This window comes from Gobius niger, assembly GCF_951799975.1.
Source record: "Gobius niger genome assembly, chromosome: 17".
NCBI lineage: Eukaryota > Metazoa > Chordata > Actinopteri > Gobiiformes > Gobiidae > Gobius > Gobius niger.
The window spans coordinates 24324599-24350146 of record NC_136868.1 but is presented as its reverse complement, the minus strand read 5'-3'; the positions used below and the strand labels follow the sequence as shown (position 1 = coordinate 24350146).

The following is a 25548-nucleotide window of genomic DNA, read 5'->3' as shown; positions in this document are numbered from 1 at the left end:
GAGTCATTCTGCTTCTTTTTTGTTTTGTTTTGAAGGCGATAAGTCCGAAACGCAATGGGGGAATGCGTAAATTTGGAGGGATTTTTCCAGGTGATATGAAGCCCATCCGGTAAATCCCTTGTTTCTAGGCTTGGGACAATGAAACGCGTGCTTTTGAGCGTGTGCCGATGGGAGTGTGATGCTGCTACTCTCGCTCCACACTTTCTCTCTTTGTGCGCTTCCTGGATTGGAGCTGAACTGCGCCCCGCTTAGGCGGCAGCGCGTAATGCTCTGCAACAAAAGCAGAACATTCCGCGGAAAAAGCGCTCGATCTGACAGATTGTCAGGTTAGTTCTGGCCATATGTCCATTCTGGAAGAGCGCAGAAGGGCCACTGGCTCTAGGGCCACCGGTCTGGCCCCTCACTTTACCTTGCCCTTACCTCCGGGCGCAACCGAGCTTTACCCAAATCTAAAAGCTTTAAAGAAAAGCATCCAAAAACAAAAATGTGCTGGAAAAGCAACAAAAAAAGTGACAAATACACAACAAAATGTGACGAAAACGTGATGACAAAGCAATGAAAAAAGCGGTGAAAAAAACAACAAAACATGACAACCCCCCCTAAAAAACAAGAGACGAAAACACAACGAAAAAGCGACAAAAAAGTGACGAAAAAGTAATGAAAAAGCAGCAAAAAGCAACAAAAACAAACAAAAATGGAGCGACAACGTGACAAAAAGTTACCATCACTTTTCTAGATTTTAGCTTTCAAATGAGGCGTTACAGTGTTGCTCTCCAGTCAAGATGCCTTTGAATTTGGGGAAAGCTGAACTGGAGAAAATGCTCTCGGTTAAGGCGGGTGGTAAGAGGTTAACATATGTATTTGTGGAAGTGTCGCGTTTACGCTAATTTGGCTGGGCTGGCCAGAGTCCAGGGCTGTTTTTCAGTCCCAGTCCGCCCCTGGGTGAGTTTGGCAAATCTATGTATATTATATTATATCTATGGGCAAATCCCACACTACTTTCAGGAATGCAGGAGATTTAGGTCTGTATCAGTTCTACTTTAGTTGAATTTGAGATTTCATTCTTGGCCAGTGATGCTATTTATGATTAATCTTACATTGTTTCTCTTTAAGGGATGTTTGCTAATTTTGTGTTGTGAACCTGTTGCCTGCCATCTTAGGGTTAGGGTTAGGGTTGTGCATATCCAAATGTCAAAGCATACAGCCTATATGCCACTGACACCTCATTTTAAAGCCGACCTTCTAGTTTCTAAAAGTATGTGTAAGATCTGTGCGAGTGAAACAAGATAAGATAATCCTTTATTGATCTCACAATGGAGAAATTCTCTTGTTACAGTCGGCGTTCAAGAAGATCACTCAGAGTTGTGCAAAAACAGACAGGAAAATGTGCAACCCGTAAAATAGAATAAAAACGAGGTAAGGGTAGCATCATATTTTCCATTCCTAACCCTAACCCTTGATGAGGGGGGTTGATGGCAAGCAACAGGTTAAAATATCTGTAGTAGTGGTGATGATGATGACACAGCCACCTCCAGTTTGGCTTTGAGTAGATGATTGATCCCCCACCTTTCAGTTTTTCAGGATAAAGGATCCAGGCAGTTAGATAGAATAGATAGATAGATGGATGGATGGATGGATGGATGGATGGATGGATGGATGGATGGATGGATGGATGGATGGATGGATGGATGGATGGATGGATGGATGGATGGATGGATGGATGGATGGATGGATGGATGGATGGATGGATGGATGGATGGATGGATGGATGGATGGATGGATGGATGGATGGATGGATGGATAGATAGATAGATAGATAGATAGATAGATAGATAGATAGATAGATAGATAGATAGATAGATAGATAGATAGATAGATAGATAGATAGATAGATAGATAGATAGATAGATAGATAGATAGATAGATAGATAGATAGATTCTACTGCAACATCCCCAAATGATTCAAATTCTAAAACACAAACTACATTATCTTCAAGTACAAGTGTTATGTTACTCCTAACACCACACTCTGATAAGATACCACAGGAGCCTGTTCATATCAGTAGGATCAATTTCCACAATCTATAATAATCATCCTTAACTGTTTTCTTCTCCTAATGCCAGGGGTGTGATGGTCAGTAAGTAATAATCAACATCAGCTACTTATTAACCACTTCATGATCAGTATCGACTGTTTTAATGCACAGAACACACACAAGACAATACAAATGCAATGTGTACCCGATCATTGAAGTGATTCACAAACTCATTGTGTATCCTTATGTAGGCTATATAAAAGGTGGTTATAAAACTAACGGCTACAATAACTCAAACCACATGGGCAAGGTGGAATAACAGCAGCAGTGTGCAAAACATGAATGGCATTGTAAATAACAATGTGTTGCAGAAACTCTGTACAAATAGCACCGATTGTGAAATAAATATGGACATACTGGCAAAAGTAGGTCTTGCTTGGGTGACTCAGCTTGGCCATGCACACACACACGCACACACACACACACACACACACACACACACACACACACACACACACTAGTTTATAACAGAGAGGAGCAGTGGTCAGGAGAGTTAGTGTCCTCTGGCGCCTCATTTGGGTTCGTGGATGTGACCGATGAGCTGTCCAACATGTCCGGTTACTCACTGCCCACGTCCTCTCAGCTCCGCACGCCCCAAGCTCCACGAGCCAGGAAAGGTCACGGCAGCCCTGACTGACATGTACAGAATCTATCGGCAGTCATTTGTGCGCCATAGTTAAGCAGTTGTAGTCATTGTATAGTAAAAAAAGCACTTGGTTTTAAAGGCTTTTATTGTTAAAAATGGAGTAAGGCACCGTGATTTGATCTTAAGACTTTGGAAGCCACTGCGACTTTATTTCTAATAGCTGATATTGGGGCGGCCCTGTGATGTTCTCTTTTGTGATTTTATCCCTTCATCTATAGGTCTGAAAAAATGAAAAGAAAAAAGCTCTACATCCTCCGGCCCTGACTCGTCACAGATAAAGTATGCTTAATTTTTTTGTCATTCTGCTTATGTTATGTAATGATGTAAAGTTCTAACATTGATCTGTTGAGTGAAATGTCAGGCAGTATGAACACAATAATGCAGGTTCGATGGAACTTGATGTAGAAACTTTCTGAATGGGGGGTGAACATTTATAGACTGCCACTTTCTTCCTTCCAACACTCAGAAACAGTGAATATTAGACATGGTTTAATCAGGAGGAGTTCTAGAAGTTGCCCTTTTATAGGTAAAGTTTTAGGACAAAGGAAAGAATAGTACGTCTTGCCTCTGCTTTTCTCCGCTTCTCTAATGACCCATAGACCTCCCACACTGTACGAATCCACCATTTTGGCCTTGGCTGTCTCTTTGTTGGATGTTGCACGGAGTCAGCCTAATTTGGAAGTCACCTCTAACAGCGCGATCTCTCAAAGTACAAAAACTCCAGCAGCACATGTACCGCACGTCGCTGCTGCCTGCTCTGTTTTTTCCGCGCACCCGGTAATGTCGGGGCAAGTGTTAATCCAGCCGGTGATTTATTGCCTTGGCAAGCTCAGCTGTGTTAGGATTAATGTGGTGAAAGACTTACACATAGGAGCCAGTCTGGCCCCAGGGAGGAAGACGTTTATAAAAGGCCCGGAGAAATGAGAGTGGTTGGGATCATGCGCGGGAGCCAGGGGTTTCGGACTTTGTTGACGGCTTTTATTTGGTCATAGAAGTTCAACTCTGTGACATGTCTGGTCTAATTTGACAAAGTAGGCCAGTTGATATTATATATGTCATTGAAAAATATCATCTTTCTATTGTTTATTTATTAAATCCTTATAAAGTGAATCTCACTGAGGCAATTGTGTGTCTTTAAAGCTGGAGTGGACGACGCAGCTTCTTGATCTAGAGCAGCGCTTCTCAAAGTGTGGGCTGCACCCATTATGGGGTGGGAACCAGGAGGTGTGTGGGGTGCAGGCGGTGTCTGTGCAAATTTGGCAATTTCTTCCCCCTATCCATTAATTGAACACATGTATTGCCTGCATGTCTCGTGCCCTAAGACATTAAAAGGACTGACACGCACCTCAGTTGCCATGGCGATCCACAAAAAATTGATCTTTTCTTCGGAGCTCAGAAGGTCTTTGGATATTCATTACGTTTAAAGCGCGACTGACAAAATAATACTTTTCCTGTAATGCGCATAAATCTGGTGGTATTTGTCGAACACATACCTGCGAAGCATTAGAGCGTGTTGATGTCAGGTAGGGAAATAATGAAAGACAAATATTCCCAGCCTGCTTCAGCCTGCTGCAAGTATCAACCCCCGTATGAATGTGATTCGTGCTGAAGGATTTTAGTCATCATTTTGTGCTCGGAGAATCACAGTGACAGACATTTCCTTTGCTGTTAGTTCTGTGTTGTTGGCCAACTCGTGTGTCAGTTGTGGTTGCACCTGGGGTTGTTAGAGTATGTCACACTGTGGGAAAATTATTGTGCAAGCAAACTGAGCAACCGAGAGGTGGCTGGTACCCGAGAGCACATTTTCTCAAGTGATGCCAAAGCTACAATGCCATAGTTTGATGTCGCAGTAGTTCTACATCGTTGTACCTTGATCGTATCACGTACCTGCCTTGAAGCCTCAAGGAACAATGACAATGCACAAAGGAACGTGAGGCAAGATTCTCTGGCAAATAAATATCAACTGAGAAGCTTCTTTTCTTTTTTATCTCACTTGGATAGTCCTGAGCTACATCATTAAGTTTATATTATTAGCCAGTGCTAAAGTGTAGAGGAAAGTAGCATAGATATTGTGTCATGTAGAACGCCTATAATTATATTCATTTTATCTTATTTTATTTATTCATTTATTTGACAGGGACATTGCAATTCAACATAGTGCAAACAAGCTTGTTTCATCCTATGGAAAAAGAGTTTACAGCTTGTGCTCATTTTCAACTCCAGTCCCTGGTTGGGCCATTCTACACTTCTTTAAAATAGTCAGTTTCATCTTATAAACGTACCTATATACACCATATAAATCATTTACACACACAAACTCGGTACTGTAAAGTAACGCCGACTGTAACAAGGGAATTTCTCCTTTATGAGATCAATAAAGGTTTATCTTATCTTATCTTATCTTATTTACACATTTACAAATGACTTAAAGGCCCCTACATGTTTCAACAATGTCCTACGGTGTAGAATGAGCCCAGACATATTCACCACAACTGCCTCTAAAATCCTGCACCGTCACTTCAAAAGGTGTTACTTCGGGTCTGAAGTGCCGTCATCCACGAGCTTAATGTAAAAAGTGCAGTTATGGCCTGAGGCGGCAGTAGTGAGTATAAAATGGCTAACTTGCATCTGCCCCTTTAACTCGAGAGGTGAACATTTTAAACTCAGCCATGGTTTTAAGTTCAGTGAGTAATGAGTTCCACAACTTTGCACTTTTATACGTAAAGGCAGTCTGACCAAATGAAGTCTTGCGGTGAGAAACTGTGCAGTTATTATTGATGGAGCCTCTGGCGACTCTGTTGCTGTTTTGTCTCTGTATAAATGAACTGAGTGGCTCAGGTGAAAGATTATTGAGACATTTGAAGGTTAGTTTGAGGAAACATAAATCGCTACAGCTTTCTTTACAGTGTGATTGTATAATGACCTGATGTGTTTAGTGGCTGAGGGAGTGGCCTGGGCCCATGCTGTCATGCAGTATGATATGAGAGCTATCCAATAGGGTCATTTGAACTTGAACTTATACAGCATGTCTTTAACTTCAAATGGTAAATTAGCATATACTTGCTGTACAATGCTGCATTCATAAAGTTTACAATTATGTTGTAATGTATCTATTGTTTGGTGAAACTAATTGCATTTTTGTATTATTGGACTTGCAAGTACTTCTCTCTGTTACAGAAAAAAAACAATGGTGTTGGATAGATGAAAAATAGGCAGGACTCTGGATGTCTTACGCAGGAGAAGTTTGAACTCGAGACTTTGCGCTAATTTGACCATTCAAGTCTACCTATAATAAAAGGGATAAATAACCTCTGTTGTGCGTCACACTGATACACAAGTCAAAACATCCAGTGCCTGAGAGCCAGAGGTGATACGACTGTGCATCATTACCCAAAATTATAAATAGTCATTGAACTTCACTCTCTAACAACTCTCACCTCTGCATTGAATCTTGTTGTTGATTGCGACTTTTGCCTTGACAGTGAGACCCGCTACAGGCGGAGACGCACGCACCCTGCCAAACTGCTGTACAAATGTTAGGTCGGCCAGGCGCACTCATGTTAAACTCATGTTTCTGATTAATGGTGAACCAGTCACTCTCAATCCAAAGTGCCTGTCACTCTAGATCAGCAGCACAGCGTCAAAGCCAATAAAAACTGACATCATGACAAGGCAGGAGATGGCTGGAAGGGGTTCAGGCCTACGTGAACCTGCTTGAACCTGAAGTGGAGTCACCTGTCAGTAGGGTGAAATCCATTGTACAATGATAAATAAAAGCACTTACTTACTTATTACTTACCTACTTACTTACTTACTTACTTACTTACTTATCCTTATTTGTGCACATTTAGACTGTCATCTTCACACACTTCAACACTCCCCCTTGTGATGTCATTGGGGGGGCAATCCTAGAAGTGGTCCTCTGTCAAAACACACCAGATCCATTCTGACAAGGTGAAAAGCATCTCTACTTTAGAGCTAGCAGCCATTGTTTTTAGCCTAATTTCACAGCTTCACTTCTGAGTGACGCTCTGTGAAATATTCAGCTCCAGACATGACGAAGTGAGTCGGCAGAACGTGGGCTGGGCAGACCCTCATGGCAAATGCCGAGGTTATGTAGAGCAATGAAGCACATGAGGCGATAGCGCAACACAAGGGAGGAAGAGATGAGGAGACGCTGCCAATGGGAAATTGAATACAAATGCATATACAGAAATAAAACAGATATATAGTTTTTCATCATTTAAGGCGAGACACGGCAGGTGAAAGTATTGATTTTTCAGTGGTCGAAGTGGAGATTTTTATCTATTTTCCTCCCTTTACATCTTAGTTTTCATGTCAGATATAAAAATGACAAAACTCACCCTGCATGATGTTTATTTTATGATGTTTTGTCCGTCTGCGAGGTGGGGGCAACCCGGAAGTAGCTGCTGCGGCGCGTAGAAACGCCGTCTTTCAAGCGGGTTTTCATTCATAAATATTGACAGATTTTACATCCACGTGTCCTGCTAAGGGTCCCCGTGATGACACTTTCACCCAAATATGGTGTTTTTCCTCCTACGAGACGCCTGGTCAGGCCTGGTGCGGAAGAGTCGAAGAAAGGGCTGGTTTTCTCTGAATGAGAGAAGCCGCACTCGGGCAGTGGGTGAGCCCTTATAGTCGCTCCCACAGACTCCAAACTTTCCAGTCTTGGACTTAATAATATTTTGAAGGTTTTTTCAGAGGGATTTTTTAATATCTATTTCCTAGCCTGATTTATTCAGCTTTGAAACCAAAACATTTCAGTTTTTACAGATTTTTTCACTGATGATTAGTTTATTGAAAAACTGAACAAAATATCCAAAATCCCCTCTGAAAAAATCTTAGTTACTAATATGTCAATAAAATAAAACCATACATTTTAATCTGGCTCAATTCATTATTTTGATTTCGATGTCCAAAATATAGGCAATTTTGGCCATTTTAATGCCTTATTTTTAAACATAAAATGACATTAACAATGACAATAACATTTTTCTCTCATATTTATATCTGTAATGTTCTGCAAAAGTTTCAAATTGATATCTCTACATTTATTTTTTTCCCTATTCACCTGCAGTGTCTCGCCTTAATTTGATAATGTTTATGATCAATCTTTGACTAACATCCAACTAATTCTTTGGAATAGCCGAGATAGGATGCAAAGTCAGTCAATGCCCTTCAGCGAGACATTTAATCCCTGATCACTCCCGTCGCTGTGGAGCTGACGGGACGCGGCAGGAGCTTGTGTGATGTTGATCAGCTTTCAGAGTTAAACAAATCCAAGCCCAAATTTAGACCCGTGCCACGCTGCGGCCTGTTCTGTTAAATCAGCATGCGTCGATATGCAGGAGTCGGTTACACCGCCAGGAACAGAGAGCAGACAATGAGCTACACATCCAGATCCAGGAGGAGCGATGAAGAGACTAGCACCCAAGGGTCCGCCGCGCGAGAGAGTGTTTTTGAAGCAAGTGTAAATGAGGAAGGTTGTTTTATATCAAAAGGGGCATAAAAGGAGCTTGATTCTTGGAGTCTAAAGGCGCGCTCTGCATTTTCCTTTGGGTGGGCTTCTGTACGTTGTAGCTTCCCTCATCAATCTATAACTGACCAAGATTTTGGCTCAAAACGTGGAGATGGGACCATTTGCACAAGGCACATGCATATGACAATCCCACAGAGCCACGATGAGTTCTTGTTATGGTTTTGTTGCAAGTGAGGCCACTTTGAGACCTTTTTGGCCAAATCCTGCAAGTCACAATCCTGAACTACCTGCATAGAGGGGCCAGTGTATTCACCCTCCAGCATAGATAAGAAAGGAGGAAATGTAGTTTTTTCAGGTTTTATTGAAAGGATCTCCATTAGTCGCTATTCTTCCTGGGGTCCAAATTTTCTTACAATTCTCTGTCAAACTGTTTTGTTTTATTTTATTTTCTCACTGGGACACTCTTGGGATAGAAATAATGGGCCTGACCTTTTTCTTTTACATAACTGTATAGACGCGCTGACAAAAACCCTCTGTGCGGGGCATGTATGTACACCTGTTGAGGCCACGAGGCATGGAGACAGCAGACATACCTGCGAGGAGCAGTGTAAACAGTCGCAGGCAGCTGAAGCAGGTAATGTGAGATATGAGCAGTTGTAATATATGAGGCCGAGAACACAGACCAGTCAGGATTACTGGAGCAGACTGATAATTACAGCTCTGATTTCATTAGCGCTGCCAGGGATGAAATAATTATTATAGGAGCGGCGCCTTCATGTTTTACATTAGCATGAGGTACAGTTCCATTTTTAGATTTATCGCAGGATTGTTAACGCAATAGGAAGAATACAGTGGGGGGGGGGGGGGGGGGGGGGGGGTTTGAAGAAGAGGAACTTGCCGATTCTTTTCAAATCTCTCAAAGACTGTGCCGCGCTCAGTGGAAGATTTAGCCAAAGGGAAACACACCCAAAGTTGGTTTAAATCATCGACAAATAGACTGACAAGAGGCAGTTCAGTGGCATACCTTGCAATGTGGGTGTCAGTAATTCTGAAGAGGGCTTTTAAAAAAAAAAAAAAAAGTTAACTTAATCCTTTATAGGCCACTCATTGAAATACTTTGAAATAAATAATATCAACTTAAGGGGAGACACTACAGGCAAAACTCAATTTTTTCAGTTTTCAGGTTTTGGGCCAAATTGGTCTCTGAACATACAAGCTTTCACCCGGTTACAGAAAATATGCCTGATCTTCACAATAACATGTTTAAATATTGGGCTGATTCAATGTTCCCCCATAGACTTATATGGGAGAATGCAATTTCAAGGGCCTTTTTCTCAAAACACATTTTTCTGTCATTGTGGCGACACTATGTCCACGTCAGTCGGACCTAAAGACTTCAAATTTTGCAGCCTTGGACTGAACAATATTTGGAAGATTTTTTCAGAGGGATTTTTTATTATTTAATCCCTAAGCCCCATTTATTGAGTTTTGAAAGTCAAAAAATAAGACGAAATTTTTTTTTTTTTACAAATCTTTCCACTAAAGATCAGCTTTTTTAAAACTAAACAAGAAATCAAAAATCCCCTCTGAAAAAGTCTTGGTAACTCATTTATCAATAAAATGAAACCATAAATTTGAATGTAGCACTATCCAATATTCAGATCTCGTTGCCGAAAACATGGGAAATTTGGGGCATTTTTAGGCATAAAACACCTTGTTCTTATATGAAAAGATAAAATGACAGAAAACTTGCCATGTATTTTTTTCTCACATTTATGCCAGTGATCTACAGCAAAAGTTTCAAATTGATATCTGTAAATATACATTTTTTCCCTATTCACCTGCAGTGTCTCGCCTTAAAAGTGTTAGGGTAGAAGTTACCATATTTGGATCATTGCCCTTTAAGGGGTAAAAAACAACAACACCGGTTTATATATAAAACATACAAAAAGTACTATCAGGTCTTGGGGGGTGCTGGTACTCAGGAGACGTTATGTTTTGTGATATTGATTGTGCAGTGGGCGGGATTAGTCACCTCCAATATTGTTTGAATTGTAGTAAAAATAACTTTTGGCAACATAAAAACATAGGTTTTTTTGGTTCTTGTGTCAAGACAATACTGTAAGTATGAATACTAGGTGCAACAATAATAGGTGTTTTAGGTTGGCGTATGATCAAATATGGTGCCTGCCTTTTTCATGCTGTAATTTCATACATTTCACTACGCCCTCCAAAACCAACACATACATCATAACTTAGTGCAATTATTCACCAATAAAATGTGTGAGTTTCGTCAACTTACCATGGATATTTTCCAAGTTATGTAAGGAAATGTACCATGAGTTTAGCCAGACTTGGGTCTTTTTCAGACTTCAGGGAAAACAGGAAGTTGAGGGCGCAACCGGTCTCTGCTGATTGGTCAAATGCAGCAGAGGCGGGATCTGTGATGTCGGGTGAGCTCTTCTGATTGGCTGAGTGAGGACTACATGCTTCTTTAGCTTACTGATGTGCAACAGGGAGGCCATATGCAAAGTGTAATAAGACTTGATTATGTTGATTGAGACACAGACTACATTAATCCAAAGCAAAATGAACATGATAAAAAGGAAAATCTGCAAAATCACAGCAGTCAATTCCGCACGAAAGTAATAATTTTTTCTCCTTTTTAGCCGCAACTTTGGCCTCGCTGTGAGACTGTGCCTCTGTACTTTCCCCATCTCCTTCGCCGCGTCTTCATCTCCATGACGATTTGCATTCACTGATGTCTTTATTTGCGATCATCCCCTGGCAGTGCCGCTCGCCAGTGAGGGTAAGCCATGCCAACCCCTTCCACTTGGTGCCAATCCACCGGGTAATCTCACAGAGGGCCAGAAGCCAAAGAGCTGCAGCTTCCCATACACACACATCAGAGACTCACAATCGCTCTATTCAGCCGCCGTTAACCTGTTGGAGCAGCCGGCTCTGATGCCACATTGACAGACATGCCTGGGTCACATGAAGTCAATAGTCGTGGGAAGATGACATTATCAGACAGTTTCTTCTTAAAAAAAAAATCAAATCAATCTAAACAGGATTAAGTTTTACGGGAAAATAGTAAAATAATCAATAAAAGAGGTCATAGTTTTGCTGCCAATGTTGAAAGGATCAGTTACTTGTAAGAAAGCCTGGGGTCTCGTGCACCTGTGTAGCACCTGAGTAACCTCATCACAGCAGGTTCACAGAGCGATCACAGACGAGGGGCTGACATGTTTCGTCACTTATTGTACAATGAAATATGATACATGTTTCTAATTAACTTCTCTGATCAAATCTGTGTTCAGCCACTTAACCCGAAACAGCCCAGAGCATTTCAGAGTTAGCTGCAGATCTTGGATAAGGTGTGGCCAGCTTAAACCATGTAGAAGTGTTGCATTTTGATTTATTTGGATTTATTTGGATTTTCAAAACCCTTTTGTAAAGCCTTTGCATGACTACACTGCCTGATGGGGGGAAAAAAGGTCACACGCTCTAGTATTTTGTATTAGCGCACATTCACTGTGGCATTGTTTGAACAAGCTTCTGCCATGTCAAAAGATCCACTGTGAGTCGGCTGAATCCTGGCTTTATCATCTTAGAATATGCCTGTGCCGTCAGGGAAGAAGGTGGTATAACCTGGTCATTCAGAATCATTCAGAATGTTCAGGCCGTCATTCTCATTCTGTGGGTACATAGTGTTGCTTAACCTAACCCGACCAACTGCAGCGACCCCCGATCAGGTGGTCACTCCTTTTTTGTTTTTTTTGTTTTTTTTGTTTTTTTGTTTTTTGGGGGGGGGCAGGCAGTGCATTTCCCATCTTATAATTTAAAATAACGTGTAATGTAATTGAAACATGTTCTATAGGGGAACAATTTCACTGTCATTCAACTAGACAAATGCTAAGTTGTGAGTGCCAGCTAGAAAATAGCTTATTATTAGGCATTTGTGGGTATGTTGCGACTTATTTATCATTTGACATGGACTGTTTTAGGGCCAAAATCCATTGTGCTAAGTGCTGTTTGAGTACATCGACACAGCTTTATACTTAAAGGGACTATACAGAGTTAAAAAATGTTTTAAAAATATGTATTTTCCTCCTCCTACATGTTCCAGCAATGTCCTAAGGTGTAGAATGGGCTCAGACCTGTTCACCACAATTGCCTCAAAAATCCTCCACTGTCACTTGTTACTTCGAGTCCGAAGTGCCGTCATGCATGAGCTTAATAAGTGCAGTTAGACAGTTGACCTGAGGTGGCAGTAGTGAGTATAAAATGGCCTACTTGCATCTAGCCCCTTTAATAATGAGAATAAGCGTAACAGGGAGATGTCTGCAGAAGCAAAGCACTTCTAACCAACCACCGAAAACAGGTAAGATGGACTCACATGCAAACATGACAATCAATGCATGTCCCCCCAAAAATAACACAAGAACGTTCAAATTACACCTTGTTAATTTTATTTGATGTTGCAGCAGCTTTTGAGTACATTACATTTCAACAAGCTGTTTATTGCACCTTGTGATAATCAGCCACAAATGACCTATAAAACACTTATTAGTCATAAATATAAAAATACATTTTGTGATTTTCTGACGAAAAACAAAACCTGACGAAACAAAAACACCTTCAGCTCGTCTCTTGAACAGGCCGTCACGTCCGTGCCAATGAAGCACTGGTGTGTATCCAAATATATATAGAATATAATAGAATGATTTTCGACTGACGAAATTAGTTTGTCGAAATATACTAATTTTGTATATTTTCGACAAACTTTTTTACTTCTTAAAATCAACCTTAAAACGTGCAAAGCACTATAGTGACCTTAGTTGACCAGAATTGCACTCCCTTTATTGCTTGATTAATGAAGGACAGAAACATGGCTTGTTTTGATACCACAATGACATTTAGGCTTGGTGCCCAAATTCCACAGCACAGTTAAGCCTTTAATAGTATTTCTAAATAGTTCAATCTGTCAGCCAAACGCAGCCCTGTCGAAACTCAGCAATAAACCTTAATATAATATGCAAACAACCACTTCCCTTTGTAAATCCTTCATCAAACAAGACTCAGTACATGGTTACAGCAGAAACAACCTGTTCATAATGCTCGGAGCGTCCTTTACTTGTGTCAGTTTCATCAGTATTCCAGTGGTCCGTCCTGGGGAGCACCGCGAGGACGTCTAACACCCGGCAGAGAGCCAGAAGGGCTTCATGATGGTAATTAATATGAATTATCACTCATTTACATGTTTGGACGTGGCACAGCTGTAGCTTAAATCAGACTCGAGAAGCAGCGTCTCATAGGAAACAAAGACAATAAGAAATACATCACAATTAATGCTCCATTATTTTCATTATTGGAGAGAATAGAAGATGTACTGTGTAAGGACTGTGAAATCAGCATAAAATATTGCACAGTCTTTTAGCTGATGAATTTGTCTTGCAGAGAGGAAATGGGTTTAAAATGGGTTCTTTTGACAAAGCTACATATAATTCAAATTTTCTCATGGCTAATGATAAAAATGATTAAATGACTGGATTATGAAGATACATAAGCACTGTGTGATCATTATATTTGACCTAGTTTGTGAAATATTTATTTTAATTGTCGTGATGAAAAACAAATAAAATGTATAAAAATAATGTCCAGGCAGAGTAGAAAAAAAAACCCCAAATGAAATATACAGTTCATAGCATTCTCTAGACAAATTATAATAATCTATACAATTATGATTTATATTGTTTTCTTTTGGATTTGAGGCGTGTTGCCACAAGCAGTTTGGCTGTGGCACTGCTGAAGCTCAATCTTTTTAGTACAGTAAAGTAAACAAACAGTTACAGTTAGCTGTGGATCTAAAGGTCTTTGAACTGCATTTGAGACTTACAAATCCACAGATTTCCTCTTTTGAAACACTGAAGAGGCACCAAGAGCCCCCCACACCTGCAGCACAGCGGAGGCGTCACAAGAGACACTACAGGAAACAAAAAAGGAGCGAAGGAGGAAAATGAAAGATGAGAAGCAGTAGAAAGTAGGTGGCATGGTGGGAGCAGAGGGAGCTTCGCAGGACCAGCTGACCAGTGCAGGACACCACGCTCTGAAACAGGGATAAACCCAGGAGATGCTGCACCGTTTCAAAGGAGCACTGAAGGCAGCCAGCCAGGTTACCTCCAGGTTCCTCCGGTTTTGCCTACCTCCAAAAACATGCTGCTCAGGTTGGGTCACAGTGGCGGTGAACAGAACAACCCCACATCTGAACTACAAAACTGTGTTGTACAATTATATAATGACGAATAAAGCACTTACTCTACTGCAATAAACCACTGAACTTGGAGATGTTTGTAAAAGCTCCTGTTGTACTGGAGTTCACCAACATTGAAAGGTTTTCCTGCACGGTGGTACAGCGGTTCAAGCGCTCGTGCTTCACAGCTAGACGGTCCTGGTTTTGATCCCCGTTCTCCCTGTGTCTGCGTAGGTTTCCTCCGGGTACTCCGGTTTCCCCTACCAATAAAAACATGTACAATAGGCCAGAATGAATGTAGTGTGTGAGTGGTTGGCGATGGCACAGACTGGTTGCCTCGCTTCCGTCAGTCTATCTCTACTGTGCGTACAATAGTTGCTTACCAATAATGAATAATAACTATAGTAATACAGACTTATGAAGCGCAATAAAAGTGTAAGGCATTATTATTGTTATTATAACCAGTAATCTGTGCTTGGATTGTTCAAGATTGGAGACAGTGTAACGCACCCCGACTCAGAGCCTTAGGCCACTGAAAACTGCAAGGTGGACCCCCAGGCAGAGCCATCAGACCATTAGCCAAAGTGAGAGAAGATGCTAGAATGAACTACAAAGTGCTGGGGAGGCTTCTTGGATGAGAGCTGAAACGTCATTTCTACCACTAGTCTTGAAATGAAAGACAAATAAATATTGATTCTGTCAAATACACAAGAAAGATGCAGACATGAAACCATCACATCCTTTAATTATCCTCCATTTTACGTGAGGTTCTGTGTGGAGGATAGAGACGCAAAATGTAACTGAGCTACTTTAAATTATTCTCATTTTCTACATTTATTATTCTCTATTCGCAGCTAAAACAACTCTTTATAAATAGGCATAATCTTTGTATGAGGAAAAAATATATATTTACATGTCTCTCCAAATAGTCAGTAGTGCTACAATCTGTCCTATTGTGTTAGATGCAAAATACAATACGGTTAGTAAAAGTAATATAAAAATACATTTGTGCACTTCTTGTCATCACAGCAGCATAATCCTCCTCCCAGAGCTGTCAGAACAGCTGTGGTTATCTCTCCGTCTCTGTGCCCAAAAGGATGCGTCTCCTGAAGGTCAGCGAGGTTCCCATGGTGACAGCAGCACGAGCGCCGAGGCGACCAAGGTCAAAGGTACGCGCGGGGCGGCCGGCGGACGGGCACCCCCTCGGACAGCCACCTGACCGCGACAGAAGGAGCATGAAAGAGTAGAAGGCGCTCGAAGGCGAAGTGCTGGTGTCCTACCTGCGGAGGGGACGGCTGATGAGGAGGGCGGGCCCCGCGAGGGGGAGGGGCCACGTCAATTGTCCCGGGACTGAGGCCGCTGTATGGGTCACCTGCAAGGAAAAGAGAACACGCAAGGAGCTGAAAGGCTGCAGCTCGGATCTAGTATTCAGACTACGTGCAAATCAATGTCCTTTCTTTATTAGCTTTCATCAAAAAATAGCATACATTTGTAAATTCTCTCAATATATTTATGTTTTTCGGGCAGTGGGCGGAAGCCGTGGGCATTTACAAAAGAAACCATCCCCAACATAATGAGTTTGAGTCACTTGTGCTGAATGTTTCCCAGCTTTTCCACCCATCTCACGCTGCTCGTTGTACAAAGAAATCTATCTGATTCAAAGAGAAATAAAGCCGGCGGCCTTAAAAGAAAAGAAATAACAAGCAATGCAAAGCTGTACATTTGAAAATGACATATTTAAGTCCATAACAGGAGCAGAAGAATAATCACCAGTGAATTCTTGGTAGTAATCCCAAACCTGAATTAACCACAGCTTCCAGAACATCGAGTATAAGAACACACAAAAAATAATTAGAATTCCTACATCCTAAAATGTTAAAAGGAAGAGAAGAGGATCAGGATGTCCAGTGTCTAACCTATTATACTAATATGCGCCAAAATGTTGTTTGATCATCAACTTCTAACAACAAATTGATTCTACACAAACACATCCTCCACACAAGGCTTTTCCCTGCCAACAGCTTGCTTGCATAAACCAATTAAACAGTTAAAGCTAGTTAAATTACATTCCTCTCACACGCATGAGTAAACCGCTGCGTGCAACGCTACGCAGAACTTGTGGAAGTGATTTTAGCTCAGTTTTTAGTCTTTCGCCACTTTGTGCATTATTTACGACCGCTACGTTGTTGTTCGGATCTGAAAGATTTATAGTCGCGGCCCCGCCCGTGCGCCGCTTTCCACTGTCGCACCGAACAACAACAAAAAAAAACACGTATGAATATGAAACAGCAGCTGGTGTAGGTTTGCCACGGTGTTTGGGCTTTAAAGATACCCCCGCCATCACCACATCTGTGAGCTGGCAGGGCTCCAATCTCCTTGTCGGACGTCCCAGGCAAATGCATGGATTACCACCTGCATGTTCACCTTCAGCTTTGTAGGGGCCCTGTGCAAAAAAAATGCAGTTTGGGGACCGTACTTGCATAACTACAATGGATAGATTTTTAATGCCTCCTTAGACAGTTCGCAGGCATGCCTCTGTGCTTTGGACACAGCGGGGATTTTGGCTGTAAAAGTTAGGAATGACATTTGTTTCTGGAGAAAACAAAACAGAAAACTCTACTTTGTTGCTTACAAATAGGTTTAAACAAAACAATAGCAGAGGGTGGTGGTTTCTACTGCAAACACAGTGGAAAGCAAACTAAAAAAAAACATAAGATGCTAAATTAGTAATGTGGCAAAGTTATGTATAACTGTTTGGTTATGTGCTGTTATGATCAAAACAAGTTGGTGTCTGGACTTGACGGAGCATGACGGAGGTTCTTGGATAGACTAAAATCGAAACAAAACCCCACCGCCATATTGTTTTTGATAAGGGGAAAAAGTTATAAACACAGTTAAAAGCTTCAAAAACGTAACTTAAAATATAGACAATGTAAAGTTCAGGCAAAGCAAGTATCCAGGCAAACATAAAGTCCTAATAAGTGTCAGCAGGGGGTGACTGGGTGTCCCTCATCCTTATATTCTCCGGTACAGTGAGAAAAAAAACTCAAAAACCCGGCGGGAGAAAAGAGAAACCTCAGGGAGAGTATTTACACGATCCAAGTATAGCTACACAAAGTTAAAGATGTGGATTTTCTAAGTGGTTAAAAAGGGGAACTATATTGTACGGCGTAATAACACTATAGGAGCACTTCGACGCAAGCACAGTAATATATGTATTTTGTTTCATGTTTACTTTGCGCGGACGTCGAAGTGCTCCTAAGGTGGTATTATATAGTTCCCCTTTTTATCCACTTAGAAAATCCACATGTTAAATTTTGTGTAACTATACTTTGATCGTGTAACTACTCACGTAACCGTATTTAAATAAATAAAAACATGGAAGAACTTGGTCGCTTCTAACTTCACCCCCGTTTGGCTATGAGAGGCTAAATGCTAACAACATCTTTGGTCTTTTGACTGAGCGCACGTGTAAAGATCATCAACTCGTCGAAGCTCAGGTAAGAACATATCTAAGTATGGAAAAACAGTGGCCTGTTCCTTTAAAAGAGTTCTTTTTTTTTTACTGTAGAGCTTGACAATACGCTAACATTATCCAGGGAGATGACCTGCTCAGATATACTCTCTCAGGTTTTCAGGGCCTAGTATAATAACCTCGGTTTTATCAGGGTTAAGGAGGTAATTCACAGACATTCAGGCCTTCATGGCTTTTATGCAGGAACGAAGCCTATCTAATGTATCCGTCTGACCTGGTTTCATTTGGTTCAGCTGTGGGCCCCTGCTTGTGGATGCGGGGCCCTCCGCGAGTGCACAGTTTGCTCAGACTTAGGAGCGGCTCTGATGTTCGCACACAGTAACAGGCGCACACACACCTGGGCAGGCAGAAATTTGATTCTGTCTCCTACAATAGATATAATAGACATTGTCCCCAAGCACAATAGACAAAGAGCGTCTTTCAGCAGCTGAGGAATGAGGTGAGTTTGGCCTCATGATTCAGAAAGTAGAAAGAACAGTGAGCGACTGTATACCCAGACGATAATGTTTATTTATGTATGAGGACTTCAAGCACATTGTCGGATAATCTCCTGTCAAGGAAGAAAAGAAGGTATTTTTGGTGTTTTGGCTGTGTTGCCTCAAACTCCAAGAAGGACTGAAAGGAAAAAAAAAAAGTATGCACCTCTGCTGTGTTGAGTTTTGACAAATAGCTGTGACACTGGAGAGACAGGGTGCATTTTTGTGTTTTGTGTGCGGCAAGTTTCAAATTGAACGGAAGACTGGTATTGTATCTGCTAAGGAGTGGTTATAATAGGAATGAATGTACCTCCTAAATTGAAAAATATGACCAGAATATTTTAAATCTATTGTCAAGTTCCTAGCACAGTTTTGATGCAAAACAACGTATTTCTGTGCTGAACATGCTTGGAGTGAAAAGTATGTTGTCAAAAGTTGGTGAACATGTAGCAATCTAAATATAGAGCATCAGGGCCCAACCAATATTTGGGAATTTTGCAATATCGTAGAATCATCGCGGTGAAAACCGGTCAAGTTTGTACACCTACTGTATTTTATATATTTAATGTTTTCTGGTACGTATAATTTCAGAACCATAAGAGATAGAGACTTGCTCCCTCCCTCTAAAGTTCCTAATAAACATGAATGTCCTGAATAAATCAGCCATATGCCCTTCATACAGCGCCCCCTGCCGTCACAGTTGAAAACTGACACCTTTGGAAGCATCATACACAGGATATAGACGAGACATTAAAAAAAAAAAAATGGTAAAAAAAATTGCCCAAAAATATCAGCAGTGCATGTCGGCCTTAGAAAAACCCACATCGATCGACCTCTATTAGAAATATTGCTAAATGTTTCTATGATTGAAACCTTTAAAATAATAATAAATGTTTAACTATAGGCTATTTGAAAGATAAAAAAAAAACATAAAATTAAATCACTTAAAAAAGTATATAAGCCATATATAGCATATATACCGGCTAACAGCCATGCCAACCCCTTCATATCGGTATCGGACCCCAAAAATCCATATTGGTCGGGGCCTAGTTAGAATCAAAGTTCCCAAGACCTGGCAGTATCATTTAGCAGGCCTGCTGTGTGACAATGGAAAGCTGTGTCTTTGCGCGCCCTAAAATCTGGGTGGACAGTAAACCTGCGTCTCTCTCTTGCCCTGAGGCGAGTATGTCTCTAAGCAACAGCCCGGAACATGTCACATATGGCAGATTGTTTGGAAATATGAGCAGACACACGCGGAGCCCGGCGTGAGTGATGAGAGGTGTCACCGGTCCCGCTCATGGGGGGCCCTAACCTTTCTGTGCAGAGGGATGAGACCGCGGGTGCGTTAATAAGAATACAGGAGTGACATTTGAAGAATCCTGCCGGTGATCGTATCTCTCCAGATTGGCGCTCAGGGCACCTCAGCCAAATCCTTCTACCTTAGTCCGGCATGGGAACGTATGACACAGTAATAGCTCAGTTTGTGCCAAGACTAGCTAAACTGACATAGGGACGCGCTGCTGAAAACAGACAAGCCAGGCATGCATCATCCACTTCCCCCCCAAAAAATAAATGTGGAGCCGTCCCTATCCAATAGCAATATGAATGTTCCTGTAAAATAATAAGGAAAAATGAAATGTAACCCAATGGAAATGTTCACCCAAGGGTGACACTAAGCTCCCTGAGCAGGTGGGCCAGGGCTATAAATCAGAGCCAGAGTGAGTCTCGGGAAACAGAGAAGCTGCCAAGTCTGCCACATCTGTTTCCTCACACCAACATGAACACTGCAGAAACAGTTGGGAATGTTTAGCTGCTAAATTTCCAAAAAACATAACACACAATAAAGGAGACAAATTTCTTATTTTTTCACTTCAGTAAAAGACATAATAACTCTAGGCATAAAAGGATTTTGAAAACCAGACTTGGCAAAGAGGGACATAACACATTATTCACAAAGGTACTATTGATATTGAGGTGACAGTGGCGATAATCCACTTATCGTCCAATAACTGAAAGACAAACAATGTATTTTTAGGCTCAATATTTAATGAAGAATTAAGTAGCTTTTTTACATTAATAAATCCTTTTCGTAGTCTCTCTGGGGGTAATACAAGTGTTGATGGGATGATTGGGGTGTCTTTTATCTCCCCCTGGTGTCTCTGTCCAGAAAACCACCCCTGCAACTTTCCCTACACCGACCCGGAGGCGCAATACACACAAATGGAATCACGAAGAAGAAGCTGGCTAACGGCAATTGGATGTACAATATCCCTCTCTCCCTTTGTCTTTTCTGTCAGCGTAGTATTTACTCTCACGGACACGTAATGAGTAAAAAAAACACATGCTACGACACCTGCACTCTCGGGGCATGAGTTACTTAGTTCTGCTTTAAGGTCAGTACATTTACTAAAAATTGTCTTTATTTTTTATCCTATTTTTGTTACAATTGAACAATTTAACCCGCGTAACTTTGTGTTTCATTGAGTTTTGTATTAATTGCAAATCGTTTTGTCAGTGGCATCAAGTGGTCCTTGATAATATTGTGTATCGCAATATCCAGCCTCAATATATCGAACTTCAAATTTTGCTACCGTGACAGGGCTGAAGGTTGGTGTTTAAATCCTCCTTTCCAAAGTACGAAAAAGTTTGTGTATATTAGGTTAAACCTATTCTCAAAGCTCACTGGTTGTTAAAAGAATACTGGCCTACAATGTCTTGCAGTGAATATCTGCATCAAAAACACTGACAAATATTGAAACGTGCTTCCAAACGACTTCCAAGGAGGATGTTTCACCCCATGTCTTTCTCTGTTGCTGCTTGTGAATGAAAGCAACAATGAATGGCTGTCTGAGTGTGCGTCAGCGCATGACTGTCTGACCCCGCCTAAAGCCCAAAGTTGTTGTTCGGATCAGCTCATGCCACCCACAGCCTCGAACAGGAAAACACAGACGACGATAAAAGAATGTTTTGCCATTACGAATCTGCAAAGCCATAATTCACACCTGTCTCTACCTGCTGTAAAACTCTTTGATCCCCCCCCCCCCCCCCAAAAAAAAAAGAAAAAGAAAAATCCGGGCAATCCCTGTCAAGCATTCCCCTTAGTCTTCACCACAAAACCCCATCGACAACGCACAACATGTCTCCCAAAACATTAGCATAACCACATACAGGACTGAACCACACGAGCTATGCTTTGATCCAACAGACCTTCATGCGACGATCATTTGTGGCGTCTTGCATATAAATGAGCGTACACACCACATTTGTTGTACGCCATTATGTCCGCCTTTGCTGCTTACGGGATGCCAGGATGCGTGCCCTGGAAGTTTGGTGAAGCGCCTTAATGGTGGTATCTTTTATCGGATGCCACTCGACGACCGTGCGCAACTGTCAATTTGGCGCCCAATTATACCACATCTTGTAAGAGCCCCTTTTCAAATTGGTATGTGCCCAGCAGACGTTTAGAGTCCGGTGCACGGAGAGGCGCACATGACAAGGGGTGACCTTGAAGAGTGTCTCGCAGTGGTGGAGTGTGTAGGTGTGTGTAAATGTATCCCCAGTATTTCCAGCTGAATCAGTAATGAGCATTTCATTACTTGAGCCGCAGTTCCCCCTGGGAGGAAACACAGACGCACAGACACACGGGGGGGGGAGAGAGACGGCGAGGCAGGAAGGAGGTGTGCTGTTCACAATATGATTTCAGTCAAATTAAAAGCAGCAATAACTGGAAATGAAAACGTGAGTGATTAAAGATAGAGGTGCTATTTGGACATGGTTTTTGGCAGAACCATAGGGGAAAACTATTTTGGGGGAAAAAAATATGTAATTGCTATCTTTAGGCAACTATTTTCTGCCAAATAGCTTTGCAATTTATGTTTTAAAATCAAGATTAAAGCTAAGCATACTCTCACCGTATCCAGCAGTAATATTTGAACTGTTCTGTTGAACTATTTCAAAACCACTTTACTCAACGCTTTTGTACAGAACCCCATGTCAACACATTGATATTTGGTTTTCTGCAGGCATTTCTATTTCTCAGACTTAATCATTGTGATTGTTGAAATAATCTCTCGTAGCACTGCAAAAGGCTTCTGAGTAACCATTAAGCTATGAAACTGAGGCAGGTACAACTACCGTTACACGATACCAGAAATGTATTGGGACAAAAGTCTAGGTACTGCTGGTATCGAAAAAATAGAAAAGCAGGTACCTAAAAAATGTCAAATTTTTTCAAGGCAAAGTTTTGATGCCAAGTATAAGGTCCAGGGATCTTATACTAAAAAATGTATTTTGTGGAATTACTTAGCATTATTGTTAAACAAATATATGGGTAGCGCTAAAAGGTATTGTTCAGGTACCGGTATTATAAACCAAGTATCGTTTTAAAACCGGTATCTACATTTTTTTATACAATACCCAGTCCAAGTTACACCACACCAGAGTAAACAAAATGGAAGATTTACTTAAAACTCTAATTGTTACATCTTTTGGCCAATTTCCCAGGTTGTGTTCGATATTCATACGGAGGCAGGAGCGTGAACTGTTTGCCACAACTAAGAACTATTGTTAAAACTGTTTTTTCTTTGTTTTTTTCTCGTGTAAGATACTGTAAATACTGCATATTTAGGACCGTTTTGTTTCCGCTGCTCTGTACTGACCTGCGCTGTGTAGGTGGATGTGATTGATGACCGGAGCTTATTCATATCAGTCTTATGGGACCGCCAATTATGGAACAGCACCCTGAACAATTTAAGTTATGAGACTGAAAATATAATAACCATTGTCATTCTATACTCACTACCTCTAATGTTTAAACTAGCGAAAATCATAGAACAAGTCCTCAAAAGAAAGCACTGCTAATGAATTTCCCTATGGGGACAATAGAGTACACCTTAACCATAACCTAGTTTCTGTGCCTCGACAAATGTATTGGAGTGAACCAACAAAACACCGTTAACAGATTTGTTCTGCCTTCAGTAAACAGTTTATCAATTCAATAAATGTTTGGAAGTTGTTGTTTCGCGCCTCGAAGCTCCAGTACTGTATATGGCACTGTAGCGCACCATTGTGTAGCGCCTTAAGCTGTTTTCGGATGGCCATAAAAGCTATTAATACTTGCACATTGGATGGAGAAGCACCTTTTACAAGGACGTGCTCCGTGAGGTTAAACATAGCCTAGAGATCCAGAAGAAGGAAACGCGCTGAAGGCTGCAGAGTGAATAGTCCAGGGAGTGCCTTAGATTAGAGCAGCTTGAATGCATAAACACAGGCGAGAGCTTAGGTGAGCATTTACTCATTTAAATAAAATCAGTTTTCGGCAGCAGGAGGCTTAGCCAAAGCAGCAAAAGAGAAACAGGAAAGGTCATGGGTAAGAATAACAACTTAGTACTGAGAGCCAACACTTTCACAGGTGAGGTTTTTCCAGATTGGCATCGACAAACCATGAGGGGTCAGACAAGCCGAGTGTGGATTTACAGACAGGCACCTGATGGGCACTCCTGTATGTGCAGCACATTGAGTCAAGAATTATGTAAAGACAAGAAGAAGACAGACATTGTGTAGTACTAGTCAAAACCGGTAACATTTCTAGGATTCTTCTGGAGAGAGCGGGCAGGTGTGGCGATGTGAAGGCGGTCAGTCAGTTGAGTTGATGAAGCGGGCGGCGGAGTTTTGAACCAGCAGGAAGTCCGTTAGGGAGGAGGGTGGCAGTGTGGAGCTGGGTTGGCTGGAGATGTAGAGCTGGATATCATCTGTGTAGCAGTAAAAGTGAATGTGATGTTTTCTTAAAAATGTGCCCAAGAGGGAGAAGACCATGAACAGCAAGGGGTCAAGGACTGAACCCTGAGGAACACTCGAAGTGATGGGGAAACGCAGTGGCGTGCCCGTGGGATTTCAGTCAAGGCCTTCTGTAGCAAACTAGGTTCACTCACTAAAACGCATGTAAATAGAAAGGCGTATGGATGAAACAGGTTTTTATGTGGCATTTGTACACCACATGATATATCAACAAAGCAAATCAAAGCAGCAGTGCCTCCAGACCCAAACTAAACCTTCGGGAAAGCTAATGATATACAAGACGCAACACATGACAGGCGGAGACGAGTGCATTATAACGTGGAAACAGGCGGCTGTTTTTATGAGATGTCTTAAATTAATAAATCCATTTTGCCTCGTTTGAGACCTTTGTTTATCCGGTTTAGTTGAGCTGGCACTTCTGATTGGCTGGAGCTGGAACATGGATCTTGTTCATGTGCAGGTACATTAGCGCGTTTTCCAGGCAAGGACAACAGTCACCTTATTCCGGAAGTTCGCGTGGGCGCCACCATGAATTGTGCCCGCCCCTTTTCTCCTATCAGTTAACATGGGACCAGAGACGTCCAGATAAAATAAATTACTACACGAAAGCAAAGTCGTTTTTGTCGGCGCTGAGAAACAGTGCAGTGTTGACTAGTTGGTGTAAATCAGGGGTCCTCAAACTATGGCCCGCGGGCCAAATCCGGCCAGCGAGGTGATTTAATCCAGTCCCCGACTTGTAGAGCACAAATCCCTGAGTATGTCAAAAAAAAAAAGTAAGTCTCTAGCCCATTCCTGTGCGAAGTTAGGATATTTTAACTAAATAACCAGTTTACTCATTCCAGCCAGTAGGGGGCAATTTGAATAAACAAAAAAATGTCCAGCAGAGGGCACTTACATAAGAGATCAGAATATAAACAGATTATAGCCACGTGGTAAATGAAGCTTAACACCACAGAGTGTGAAGAGAATGAATAATGACAACAGTACTTTGAGAAACTTGTGACACAGGCTTGTAAAGCACAATACAAGTGAAATAAGTTATTACTTTGGTCACATTACATACTGATGTTTTATTTGAAAATAAAAATAAATGGAAATTAAAACAAAGTGTGAAGACTTGATTACTATTTTTGCAAACCACTACAGTGAAAAAAATATTTGCCTGAATCAAGTGTTGATCTTGTGGACATAGTAGTGGGGACGACTGTGCCAGGCGAGTAGTCTCTACTTCACAATGAGGCATTTT

General features: G+C 41.4%; 1 protein-coding gene across 1 annotated transcript in view; it reads right to left on the bottom strand.

Annotated features, from left to right (window-relative positions):
• Positions 1-15032: 15032 nt before the first annotated feature.
• Positions 15033-25548, bottom strand: part of LOC306977320 (glypican-5-like) — a 45222-nt gene continuing 34706 nt past the window's right edge. Inside the window, exons 10-11 of the mRNA XM_079575603.1 lie at positions 15776-15867; positions 15033-15710 (exon numbers count right to left, since the gene is read on the bottom strand). Coding sequence (XP_079431729.1) covers positions 15609-15710; positions 15776-15867 — 194 coding nt within the window. The 3' untranslated portion in view covers positions 15033-15608. The remainder of the gene's footprint in view (positions 15711-15775; positions 15868-25548) is intronic.